The 13,730-nt window shown below is 44.7% G+C and overlaps 1 protein-coding gene across 2 annotated transcripts in view; it reads right to left on the reverse strand.

Annotated features, from left to right (window-relative positions):
- The window catches only part of SLX4IP (SLX4 interacting protein), a 150,936-nt gene that overhangs the window by 1,452 nt on the left and 135,754 nt on the right, over positions 1 to 13,730 (reverse strand). Inside the window, exon 8 of one of the 2 annotated variants that reach the window (XM_033936687.1) lies at positions 6,691 to 6,785. The exons of the other annotated variant lie outside the window; for it this stretch is intronic. Coding sequence (XP_033792578.1) covers positions 6,691 to 6,785 — 95 coding nt within the window. The remainder of the gene's footprint in view (positions 1 to 6,690; positions 6,786 to 13,730) is intronic. 2 annotated transcript variants of the gene reach the window in all.

Consider the following 13,730-nt stretch of genomic DNA (forward strand, 5'->3'; position numbering starts at 1 on the left):
TACAGCTTCCCCTCTACTAATCCAGTCTGCCAAATAGCCAAGCAGAACCTAGGAAAATTCTTAACTGAAAACAATAAAATACACTCCAAACAGGAGTGCAAAAACAACAAACATCCTTAAACAACTGTTGGAACATGTGTAGACCTGTATACTGGAAAATAAAACATCCTCACAGTTCACCAGCTAAGCTAGCTGAGCCATCACCGCTGTTCTTAATTCTCCCCAGCCCTAGAAAAATACTACAACCTGCAGAAAAATTCAAAATCTGCACGCAAGCAAAAACCCGCAATCACTGCACAAAGACAGATAGGGTGGGGAACTATACAGTCTACAAGCTAACAGAAAGAAAATTAGCAGGTAAGAACCTAATTTCTCCTTCTGTATCGCTTGATAGACCGGTATAGTTCCTTACGGATGGGACATATCAAAGCAGTACCCATCAAGGGTGGGACCCCCGAAGGGCTGACACCAGAACACGTTCACCAAATACCACGTCCTGATGCGCTTGAACATCTACACGGTAGTGTCTGACAAAGGAATGCAGAGGAGACCAGACTACAGCCTTGCAAATATCCATTGGAGACACTAGAGAAGATTCAGCCCAAGAAGCTGCCTGACCCCTAGTGAAATGAGCCTTGAGAAATTCCAGAACAGGCTTCTGCTTCAGAAGATAAGCGGAAACGATAGTCTCCTTGATCTTAAAAGCACCATCCCCCTTACGAGGACCTGCTAGAAGAACAAAGAGATGATCTGAGTTCCTGATCTCCTGAGTCCTCTGCACATAAGAGCGAAGGACCCGACTGACATCCAACTTGTGCAGCTGTCTTTGCTCAGAAATGCCCTCCTGACTACCCAACACCAGGAGGACTACAGATTGATTGACATGAAAAGGAGAAACTACTTTTGGCAGAAAAAAAGAAACAGGCCTCATGACAACGCGCTCCCTACAAAACTCCAAGAAGGGAGCCCTACAAGAGAAAGCCTGCAGCTCAGAAACACATAATGGCCACCAAGAAGACCCTTAAGAGTAAGGTCCTTCAAAGAGCAGTCACCCAACGGTTCAAAAGGAGGGCGCACTAGAACTGACAGAACCAGATTGAGATCCAAGAAGGAACAGAGGGCCACACAGGAGGCCTGAGCAACTTGGCCGCCCGCAAGAAGCAAATCACATCAGGAATGGCAGTCAAACGCTGACCTTTCACTAACCCCTGAAAGGCTGACAAGGCTGCAAGCTGAACCCAGAGAGAAGACCAAGCCAGTCCTCTTATCCAGGCCATCCTGCAAAAACTCTAGGATGTTAGGCATGGAAGCGCAAAAAGAGACCACTCCATGTGCATCACACCACACCTCAAATAGACATCAAACCCTCACATAAGCCCGAGAAGTGGAAAGTCTCCGGGACCCCAAGAGAGTTGATATCACTTTATCTGAACACCCCTTCTTACCTAGGCAACCCCTTTCAAGAGCCAAGCCATAAGACAAAAGGGACCTGGATCGAACATTGGAATGGGACCCTGAGTTAGAAGGTCATCAAAGAGAGGCAGAGGAAGAGGATCCGCCATCAGATACCTCACCAGATCCGTGTACCATGGTCGCCGAGGCCAATCCGGAGCCACCAGATCCACGAGGCCCAGATGACGAATTATGCAGAGAAGAACTCTACCCACTAATGGCCACGGAGGGAACACATACAACAGCCCCACCGTTGGCCATGGTTGAACCAGAGCATTAAGGCCCTCGGCCAGACCGTCCCTGCGATGACTGAAGTGGGGTATTTTGGCGTCGACACTTGTGGCCATCAGGCCCATGAGGGGCTGACCCCAAGACTGCAGTATCAACTGTAAAGCCACTTGGCTTAGACACCACTCTCCGGGATCTAGCACGTGACGACTTAGGAAGTCCGCTTAAACATTCTCCACTCTGGCTAAATGGGATGCTGATATTTCTTGAAGATGCGACTCCGCCCAGACCATGAGCAGTCACCTCCTGTGCCACCAAAGTGCTCCTGGTGCCCCCCTGATGATTGACATAGGCCACCGCCGTGGCATTGTCTGACAGAACCCTGACCGACTTACCCATCAGAAAAAATTGGAAGGCTAGCAACGCCAAACGGATGGCTCTGGTCTCTAAGACAATGATCGACCAAGAAGCCTCCTCTGTGGACCAGGTGCCCTGAGCTGAGTGACCTAGACACTGAGGTCCCCAACTGAGAAAACTGGCATCCGTAAGCAGCACTGTCCACTGTGGCTGGTCCAGACTCGCCCCTTGTACAAGACTGCCCCGAGCTAAGCCTGGAAGCGGAATAGGGTGATCCAGACTGTGCTTCTGAGGCGACCACCTCCGAAGAGGATGCATGTGGGCCCGCAACCACCTCACTACAACTGTATTGCTCCTTAATTTTGATAATAATGATATGTTTTCTTTTCCTTGGATTGCAACTACCCTCGTAGTGCTTATTTCTCTCTTATTAAGTTGTGAACTGTCTGCATACTACATCTATGTTAAATGTTATATGTATTATTTCCTTATTGGATCTTGTTACTTTTCCTCAAAGTCTGTTCTTTCTTTTATGTAAATAAAAGATTAATTTAAAAAAAAATTAAAAAAAGGGAACTTCGTCAACTTGGCTTTGGACGCCGAATCCGCCGACCAAGCACGAAGCCACAAGGTACAGCGTGCTGCCACTCCAAAGGCCAAAGACTTGGCAGGAGCTAGCAAGAGGTTATATATGGCATCCAAGAGATAAGAAGCACCCAATTCAATTTTGGCAACTTCCTGCTTAAGCAAGTTCCAATTCTCAGACTCCAACTTACACTCCTCTGGGTCCTTCAAGGCCGCACCACCCTCAACAGGCACTGTATGCCTCTTAGAAATGGCCGAGACCACCACATCTACTACGGGTGACTTCAAAATATTCCTATTCCCTTCAGGAATGGGATACAGGCCGGCCATAGAGTGCGAAAAATGAAAAGGGGCTTCCGGCACCTGCCACTGTGCGAGCATAATATCCCAAATATCCTGATGCATAGGAAAAGAACAGGAAGCAGAGTGGATCCCCTTAAGCAAGGGGTCCACATACGCGGAGGCTCCGACATGGTGTCTTCAAAGTGCAAAACCGAGATCTGCAGAATTAACTCATGAAGCTCTTCCCTCTGAAAAATGCGCACCACAGATGCATCTTCGCCAGCTAAAGGGTGCTCGAACTGCTCACTGGTGGAATCCGGCCCCCCAAGAGGATCCTGGAAATCTCCCCAAGGGGCCAGGTCCTCATCAATTTCAACTTGCTCCTCTGGGTAAAAATCCTCATCCCAAGAGACCCTTGGGTGTTTGGATGAGAGGGGAGTAGAGGGGGCAAAACCGCCACTGTGTGGGGCCACCCCGGGGAAGACATCGAGGGGGAAAAAAACCCTGAGACCCCCGGAGTGGACACAGAACCTCCTGCTGCCTGCACAAAATATTTATAAAGTGCTAACAAAACTTCAGGGGGAAAGACCCCTGGCGGCCCTAAGGGACTCCCTGCCCCAGTAGGGGACCCTGCCATACCTTGCCCCTGTATTTCCTGTAGTTCCTGAGGTAACTGAAATGAAGGAGGTTCCCACCAAAATCAGACCTGAAACAACCAAAATTGGAGCTCCTGCAGCCTGCGTCATCTGAAAAGCCTGTGGCTTTCCTAACACTGAGGCCAAGGAACTGACCAACGTGAAAAGGGAATCCCCAGACATTCCGGCGGCAAGAGAATCCTTTTCTCCTTGACCGTTGGTGGCTGGGGAACTCTACGCGTATGTGTCGGGGGAAGCCAGGGCTTCCCTCCGATCCGAACCTGACTTGCGAGGTATATGTGATGGGGTGCCCTGGCTGCCGGCATCCTCTGCCAACGAGGCTTCCCCACTGCTCTGGTCTGCACAATGCTTGCACAGGCCGGCCGCGAGTACCTCGCACCTGGAGCACTTTTTCCCTTTAAAGGTGCTCATTGTGCTGAAAACTGTCCTAGCTGCAAGAAAAGTGCCAGTTAGTTGAGAAAACCTCCCAGAAAAGAGGCAGTTATAAAGGGAATTTAGCCCTTTAGACCGGCACACCTCAGGATTTGTTTTTTTTTTTTTTACAGAACAGACTCCATGGCCCTCAAAGCTGGAGGGCTGACCGACCAGGGGGCCAGGCCACCTGCTGAGGCACTTCTACAAAAATATGGGGAGGTGGAAGAAGGTGGGGGAGGGACCCAGCACGAGACCCGTCCAAAGCTCTATCCCCAAACAGAATCCGTCCAAGCTCTATCCGGCACAAAAGGGGAACCAGGAGTCCAAAAACAAAGTTCCAACAGTGCTAAGAGGGGAGCTGAAATTAGCCTTGCCACCTGCTACTGAAGACTGGATTAGTAGAAGGGAAGCTGTACTGATATAAAAATTTGATCTCAGTCTCCACCTGCTAGCAGCAGTGATGTATAATACCCATCCGTAAGGAACTATGCCGATCTATCGTGCCTACTTTTCTTTATAAAATAGGATTACAATAGCTACCTAGGTTAGCACTTTTAGTTACAGAATAACTCTCAACATGGTTAGTATTTACTCCCTATATATAAAACAAGCTGAATATCTTTAAATTTATAACCACACAAGTTGATATTCATATAGTAGTACCATCATATAGTAGTACCTATATTGAAGGCGAGGCCCGCAAGACACCTAGGCCCTGGGAGAGGCGTCCTATTCAGAATCGGCCTAAACTAAACCCCGATTCTGTAACCGGCGTCCATGTTACAGACGCAGGTTAGAGAATCAGGTTAGATTAGAAACGGCCCGCTACACTTATCGTGGCAAGGGATCTCTCTGCCGCTATAAGTATAGCGGGCCGTGGCCCCCTGACCGATCGCTGGCAGGAGGGTGCCCAAACCCTCCTACCCGTAGATGCACCCCCCCCGACACTACCGACCGCCCCCCCCCGACACTACCGGCCTCCCCCCCCGACAATATCGATCGCTGGCAGGAGGGTGCCCAATCCCTCCTGCCCGAAGACGCACCCCTCCCCCCCGGCGCTAACAACCCCCAAACCTCCACTCCATCAAACCTGTTCTTACGGCGAGATGGGTCTTGCACATCCAGCCGGCAGGCACGCCTCGTCGAAATGAGGCAGGCCCGCCCCTTCCCGGCCCATCCCGCTGAAGCCTAAGGCCTGATTGGCCCAGGCTCTAGAAGCCTGGACCAATCAGGCCTTAGGCATAGCGGGTCCGCCCATCCCCACTAAATCTAAGGTCTGATTGGCCAATCAGGCCTTAGATTAAGTGGGGATGGGCGGACCCGCTGATTAGACAGCTGTAGGACGCCTACAGCTGCCTAAAATCGGGATGTACTTTGGAGAATCAGGGCCAAAAGGTTCTACTCACATAAGATTGTTCTGTAATATATTTATGCATTTATCTATATCTATTTTTTATATTTATCTACCTATATTATTGATACAGAAATTGATATATACAGTAAAAAATAAATATATGTGCATGTCTATATTTATATAAACCACATCCATTATATTTTATACTATCTATCTCTCTCTGTGTATGTGTATATATATATATATATATATATACACACACACACACACACATATGTATATGGAGATGACAATTTCTTAGAACTCTGAAGGCAAAGTAACACACAAAGCATGTGTGAAACATGAGAAGAATGCTGAAGTGGGAATAAAGGATGCCATTTATGGCTTGTGCAAGATGAGGTGGCTAGCCTACATAGGAAGGATTAAGACACTGCACTGGTCTGCAAAGGAAAGATGTGGTAGTCACGGTCTATGAAGGCGAAGATGAATGACACGGTGACAAAATTCATCACCGTTCCCGTCCCCACGGATAACCGCGGGAAACCATCTTCATGTCATTCTTTAAGAAGAGAGAGAAGAATCAGAGTATGAATGGCCACAACCACTGACCCACAAGCTTTGCTTTGAAGAATGCTGGTGTAGAAGGACTGAGATTGAAATAGACACTAGAAAATGACATGGGATTATTTCCCGTGGTTATCCACGGGGACGGGAACGGTGATGAGTTTTGTCACCGTGTCATTCTCTAGTTGCTAACCAGAGGTTCAGTAGGGAAAGAAAGCACAAGAAGCAGGGCAGGTAGAAGGCAGGGTTGGAGATTGGTAGGATAAAGAGAAGCAGTCAAGGAGTGAGAAGGCAGGGATGAAGGAGTTAAAGGGAAGAACACAGAGATGTGGGAGAAGAAAAATGGGGAGAACACTCAGGTCAGTTGTGGAAGAAAGAATTTAAGACTGTATATGTATATATGTATGCATGCATACGTATATGAGAAAATGAAAATGTATCCTCTATCCCTGCCTGATAATCTATGCCTGTAAACGAGGAGGGAAAAAAAATGCATATTTTAGTACTCTTACCTTCCAAACCCACAAATTAAACAAAGCATATCTATGATAGAAGGTACACAGCAAGTATATTTAGAACAGACATTACTGTGATCTACACGTGACTCTTTTTAACAGGCAGGCCTGCATAAGAGGGATAACTACAATTTTAACTTTTGGACTGTATTGTGCATATTATTATTGCATATTTTATTCTCTCTTATTTCTTGTAATAATATGCTAGATTGCGCAATACATTACTTTTGGCAGTCAGCAAATTAAAAGGTAGTACAAAAACAAATCAAAATGGTTGACATACAGTTCTTTTAAGATGACCTGCTTCCGCTGTATACATTTTCCGTCTTTTGAAGCTTCATTAAAATATGCTGACGTCTCGCTGAAATAGTTATCTTGCTACTCAAAAAAGAAAATATAGTATTGGAATGTGACCAATGAAACAATTATCAAAATGAAAGAGCGAGTTCCTAGAATGTTTACTGTATTTTATCATTACAGATCGGCAGAAAATTATTTTTTGTCTTTTATCTGAGTTTCCTCTTTTTTTTCAGGCTTTCAATGCACATATTTCATATGTCAACATATACCACAAACAAACAAGAAAGCAAAGTAAAGGATATAAACTGCAAACAATTTGAGGGAACTGTTGGCATATATCTGACATGTCTGTGGTCTAAACTGTGACAAATGCCAGGAATCTCTGCAGCAGACAGCAGCCTATTTGTCGGTTCTCTCCCCCCTCCCCCAAGAGGCTTAATGGTGCAGAGGTCTTTACTCTTATTCTCTGACGAGTTCTCATCATCTTCTGTACTTACATGAAGATCCCTCATGCTAATTTATGAAGGAAAGGGTTAAAGTTTTTCAGCATGGACATCTTGAGGATCAGGGTTTGTGGTATTTGGCAAAACTTCCTATGTGGACCACAGGGGGATTTTTCTGGTCTAAACCAACAGCAAACAGTTCTATGGCGCTTTTGCATAATACAGAATGGCAAAAAAAAAAAAAAAAAAAATGACCATAAAGGAAATGGTCTTCTCTTCAAAATGCTTCCCTCTCATTTTATAACTCTGAGCTCACTGTCTTGCTTTAATAGTAAAGAACAGCTTTTAGGACACTGCAACGTTCTTCTTGTCCAGGCTTCTTCTACTTAGTGACAAAGTAAACCAGTGGACGTTACTCCCAGTCCCTCAAGGGTTGCCAACAAGTCAGGTTTTTCAGAATATTCCTAAAGAACATGCACGAGATATTTGTGTATAATGGGAGTAGTAGACTTATTCTCTCTCATGCATATTAATTAGCGATATCTTGAAAACTTGACTCATTGGCGGTTCTCAAGGACTGGGAGTAAAGACTAAGGGCTCCTTTTATGAAGGTTTGCTAGCGGTTTTAGTGCACACTAAAATGCCGTGCGCGCTATATGCAAATGCCTCCCTAGAGCTGGCGTTAGTATTTTCCGTGTAGAGCAGGGTTAGCGTGCGCTAAAAACACTTGCGTACCTTCGTAAAAGGAGCCCTAAGGCTGCAGACTCTTGCTTTATTAGTTCTGACATAAATGGACCAGTCTCTTGTAGGCACATCTCTCTACAATTTAAGTTGTATGCAATCAATTAAACAAATACGTCAAACAAACCTGCAAAAAATGCCAAAACATTTCTACATATGTGTAGATCGAGGGCACCTGATACTGTACAAATGTACGAAATTGTAGAGCACAATCAAGCTATCAATATACTCCAGGACGCATTATGAACAATAATATGACTGGCTGTCACAAATCACATTTAGAAGCCCATTCACTAAAGTGCACCAAGCAGTTAAGGTAAAATTCTGTAAATAGTGTCTAAAAAGATAGGCGCCTATCTCTTGTCAATCATACTTAGGCGCATATTACAGAATCGGTCACCCGTCAAAAGCGTGCAGGATATTGGCGCACTGACAATCCTGCCCCGACATTTTCATGCAGGACAAATGCACGCCGCCCTATTTCCTTCTGTATTGCCTTACCATCTGAGCTCTGAGGGGGGAGGGGTTTGGGGGAACCACCCATTATACTTCCACTCTTGTTGAGGGGTATGTGTGTGTGGGGAACCCCCCACTACACATACTACTCCCGGTCTCCTCACGCTAACTCCAAACTTACAATTTTCCGCTCTGAGGGTGTGTGTGTGTGTATGGGGGGGGGGGGAATCCCCCCACTACAATGAGGGGGGATGCCGACACGCACCATTGCCGCAAACACCCTCCCAATCCACTTACAATTTTGCGCCCAACGGAAGGAAATAAGGCAGCGTGTATTTGTCCTGTGCACATATGTCACGGCGGGATTGTTGGCGCGCCACTGTCTTGCATGCTTTTGATAGCGTACCACAGAATCGCACTTAACTTCAAATTTAAGTGCCTAAGTCATTTGTAGAATTGTTCTCCAGCCTTACACACCTACTTTGGAGTTAAACGCCGTTAGGTTCCTATCTTTTGTAGAATAATTCCTAAGAAGATAAGCGCCTATCACCCAATTAATTTAAGCTTATAATTTAAGTCAGTTTACTAATTAACCCCCTCCTTTACTAACATGTAGCACAGGTTTTAGCACCAGCAGCGAAAAAACCCGCGCTCTGCGATAGTAAAGGAGGGGTTAAGTTAGGTGCCTCTTATTGAATATCCCCCTTAGTGTATGAATTAGCATGTTCTTTTGGCACAGTTAGCTGGCATGACTGCGCATGCTGAATTAGGGGGTGGGAACTGGGAAGGTTCTAGGAGGAACATGGGTGTGGATTGCACATTGCAGTTAACATGCAGTAGTTACAACAGGCTTTCGCTCAAAAGGAGGCGTTACGTGAATCCATGCTAACTGTGAATACTTTTAATGCATAGTAAAGATCTTTTTTTTGTGAGTTAACTGCAGGGGATATGCTGGGCATGCCCTCAAGTCAACACACAGGCTTTGCATTTATCATGCATTAATTTTTGCAGTTAAAGTATAGTGAGCTCAAAAATTTACACACTTAAGTAAACAGGCCCTTTAGTCTCTTACAAAAGTGACCTGTATAAACTGAATTAAGAGTAAACATTTTTTTTTACATTCATAAAACGTCATTTTGAAAGTTTATCTCAGAAAAATAAAATGTAAGAGCCAGGGGTGAAGCAGCGGGGAAGGAAGCAAGCCAAACCAAAATTACAGTTTGGGCTGGAAGAATGAAAGCAAATGCTTTAAACTAGTGGTTCCCAACCTTTCTCGTGTTGTGACACACCTGACAGACTGTGTTTATGTGCACGACACACTGAACACAAGAAAGGACTCTTATATAATTTTATTGTAATTAAAACAAACAATTCTTAACAGAATTTAGTTTTTAAAAATAGTTATTGAACTGAAACTACTTAACTGTTACAAAAATTTTAATCGTCCCTTATTTCATTGGTAACAAATCTGGGACTAATGTGCTGCACACAGTTTTTTATACTATATATACTCGAATATAAACTGAGATTTTTTGGCCAAAAAATGGCAAAAAAATTAGGATCTCGGTTTATATTTGAGCCACCACCCGACCAATGGCGTGACTATCCTGCATTCAACTCCCATGACCACCAGGGCTGTAATTTTCCATAGGATGATGCCCCCACCCTCCCTCCGCTCTCCCTGCTGAAAACCGGAATTGCTATCCTCCATATATGCCCCACCGTGATTAACATCGAAATTGTTATCATCCTTGCACACAACCCCCCACTGCCACCCTCCCTGACTTCTCGCTTACCATTAGTACTGGAAACCTGCTGCCACCGCAAATGCTGAATTCTGATCCGATGCGTGGCCTTGAGCATCTGTATCTTGTCTTCTCTGAGAATCTCGGAGGGGATGGGAGCATGCGCAGATATTCAAGGCCCTGCACTGGATAAGAATATTGCATTGGCGGTGGCAACAGCAGGTTTCCAGTATTAATGATAATTGCAATGTCGGGGAGACTGGTGGTGAGGAGGGGGGCATGCATGGAGGACGGTTTGCATGCATGGAGAATAGTGGTGCCGAAATTCATCATGGGAGGCATGTATGGAGGATAGCCATGCCAACATTCAGCAGGGAGTGCGGGGGGGGGGGGGGGGAGGGGGCTTGCAAGGAGGAGGGTTGTAGCGGTGGTGGAGGTTGTGTGCACTGATGTTCATTCCAGGGGTGTGTGTCTATGAAGGATAGCCATGCCAGTGTTCAGCAAGTGTCTTCAGTACCAACGTTAAGCACGATGCTGGCTGTGAGGAGGAGGAACATAAGAACTGCCGCTTTTGGGTCAGACCAGTGGTCCATTGTGCCCAGCAGTCCACTCATGCGGTGGCCCTTGGCCAAAGACCAGCGCCCTAACTGAGACTAGCCCTACCTGCGTACGTTCTGGTTCAGCAGGAACTTGTCCAACTTTGTCTTGAATCCCTGGAGGGTGTTTTCCCCTATGACAGACTCCGGAAGAGCGTTCCAGATTTCTACCACTCTCTGAGTGAAGAAGAACTTTCTTACATTTGTACGCAATCTATCTCCTTTCAATTTTAGAGAGTGCCCTCTCGTTCTCCCTACCTTGGAGAGGGTGAACAACCTGTCCTTATCTACTAAGTCTATTCCCTTCAGTGCCTTGAATGTTTCGATCATGTCCCCTCTCAATCTCCTCTATTCGAGGGAAAAAAGGCCTAGTTTCTCTAATCTTTCATTATACGGCAACTCCTCCAGCCCCTTAACCATCTTAGTTGCCCTTCTCTGGACCCTTTCAAGTAGCATCATATCCTTCTTCATATATGGCGACCAGTGCTGGACGCAGTACTCCAGGTGAGGGCGCACCATGGCCCAGTACAGCAGCATGATAACCTTCTCCGATCTGTTTGTGATCCCTTTCTTTCTCATTCCTAGCATTCTGTTCGCCCTTTTCGCCGCCTTCGCACATTGTGTGGACAGTTTCATCGACTTGCCGATCATAACTCCCAAGTCTCTTTCCTGGGAGGTCTCTCCAAGTACCACCCTGGTCATCCTGTATTCGTGCATGAGATTTTTGTTATCTACATGCATCACTTTACACTTATCCATGTTAAACCTCATCTGCCATGTTGATGCCTATTCCTCAAGCCTGATTATGTCACGTTGCAGATCTTCGCAATCCCCCGTGTCTTTACTACTCTGAATAACTTTGTATCGTCTGCAATTTTAATCATCTCACTCGTCATACCAATGTCTAGATCATTTATAAAGATGTTGAAGAGCACGGGTCCAAGCACCGAGCCCTGCGGCACCCCACTGGTGATGCTCTTCCAGTCCGAGTATTGTCCATTACCCCCAATCTCTGTTTCCTATGCTCCAGCCAGTTTTTAATCCATGCGAGTATTTCACCCTCGATTCCATGGCTTGCAATTTTCCGAAGTAGTCGTTCATGTGGAACCTTGTCGAATGCCTTCTGAATATCCAGATATACAATGTCGACAGGGTTGCCCTTGTCTATCTGTCTGTTTATTCCCTCAAAAGAAGTGCAGCAAGTTCGTCAAACATGATCTGCCTTTGCTAAAACCGTGCTGACTGGTCCTCAAGATGATCAATGATGCGGTCCTTTATCAGCGACTCTACCATCTTTCCCGGTACCGAGGTCAGACTCAACGGTCTGTAGTATCCCGGATCTCCCCTCGAACCTTTCTTGAAGATCGGCGTAACATTCGCCACCTTCCAGTCTTCCGGAATCTTTCTAATTTCATGTCTGTGTAAATGCCTGAATGGTTTACAATAAAAAGGAACTTGCTTGTGAGTAGAACGAGAAATAGGAAGTGGGATAGCATCAATTACACAAAAAAAAAGTATTTAAAAGAAGTCCAAATTTAGAGTCCTGTGCTATGAAATTCTGAATGACTATCAAAACTTATTAAATGACTATCAAAAGAACCCAGCTTTCCTATTGTCCTACAGGAAACTGCTATGATGTACAGCAAGATTTTTGATTGATTTTTTTTCCCCAATATCTTTAAGTTTTATTAATTGTTTATTCTTAGGTGGATCATCCCTCAATGTAAATCAGTGTTTGTAATTATTGAATTCAGGTCCGTTTTCTCCTAGTACACATTGAAAGGAACATCAGATCTTGTTGCCTATTCTCTTAATTAAGAACATAAGAGTTGCCATACTGGGAAAGACTGTATCCAGCAGTGGCCAATCCAAGTCACACTTATCTGGGAAGATCTCCCCCCCCCCCAAATAAAACAGATTTTATGCTGCTTAGCCTAGAAAAAAGCAGCGGATATTCCCAAGTTTTTGTAAACTGGGTCACCAGGATCACCCAAATTTCTAATCTCTTTTTGGGGAGGAAAAAGTTCACCTCAGTTTATATTCGGATCAGTTTATATTCGAGCATATATGATATGTGGTTGACAGATAAATTCATTGTAAACTGACTGAAACATCATTTTTACTTATTCTGAAGCTTTACAGAGCAAAACTAAGAGGTTTCCTTTTACAGCTTATAAAAAAAAGAAAGAAAACCACAATTCTGATATCAGCTCAATAACAACACAGAATCCCTCCACTGCCAAATACTTTGTGAAATAACACGAAACTGTGTAAATAAGCTACTCAGAATCTACATAGTAAACATTTCATATGATAACAGAATTAACTTTCAAGAGACGAATAGTAGATATGCATTAATAAGCACATATTCGGTTAATTTGAGTCCTTAAAATATAAAGTATATGCAGATTGCTTGTTATACACATGTACCTAAAATGAATTTACATATAAAATCAACTAAACAAAAAGGTCAGGCTTGAAAAAAATGCTAAAAACTAGTAAACTTTTTTTGACCATACATACTCCTAGCAAATATCAAAAACGTTAATTTTAAAAGGACAAAACTGCAGCTGTTGAACACCAATACACCTTCTGTTGGAAAAGCTGAGCAGGTCATACTGCTATAGATCCCCTAATAGATGCCAGTAGAATTCCTCACCTTGGTCATGTCTGCAAAGCACAGACTAACCTTCATCAACCACAGAATAACGATCACCTCTGTGAGCAGTATATCATAGGAGAAATAGAAATAAACATGCATTTTCTCCTTTACTGATCAAAACACACAGATATAAGAAATGCACGTCCCCAAAAATAATCAGGTTGATTTTCTAAGTGAGCAGGTGAATCGCTTGTGTTTGCCTAGCAGCTGATATTCAGCAGCACTTAACTGAACAGCGCCGCTGAATATTGGCACTCATCAGCCATGTTGGAAATGGGCAGTTGAGGGCTGTTATAAGGGGCAGAGCCAAGAGTTATGCAGTTGCTGCAGTATTCAGTGCTGGAACCTCTATAGCTAACCAGGCATTTAGGACCATCTAA

The sequence above is a fragment of the Geotrypetes seraphini genome, chromosome 3 (assembly GCF_902459505.1).
Source record: "Geotrypetes seraphini chromosome 3, aGeoSer1.1, whole genome shotgun sequence".
Lineage (NCBI taxonomy): Eukaryota > Metazoa > Chordata > Amphibia > Gymnophiona > Dermophiidae > Geotrypetes > Geotrypetes seraphini.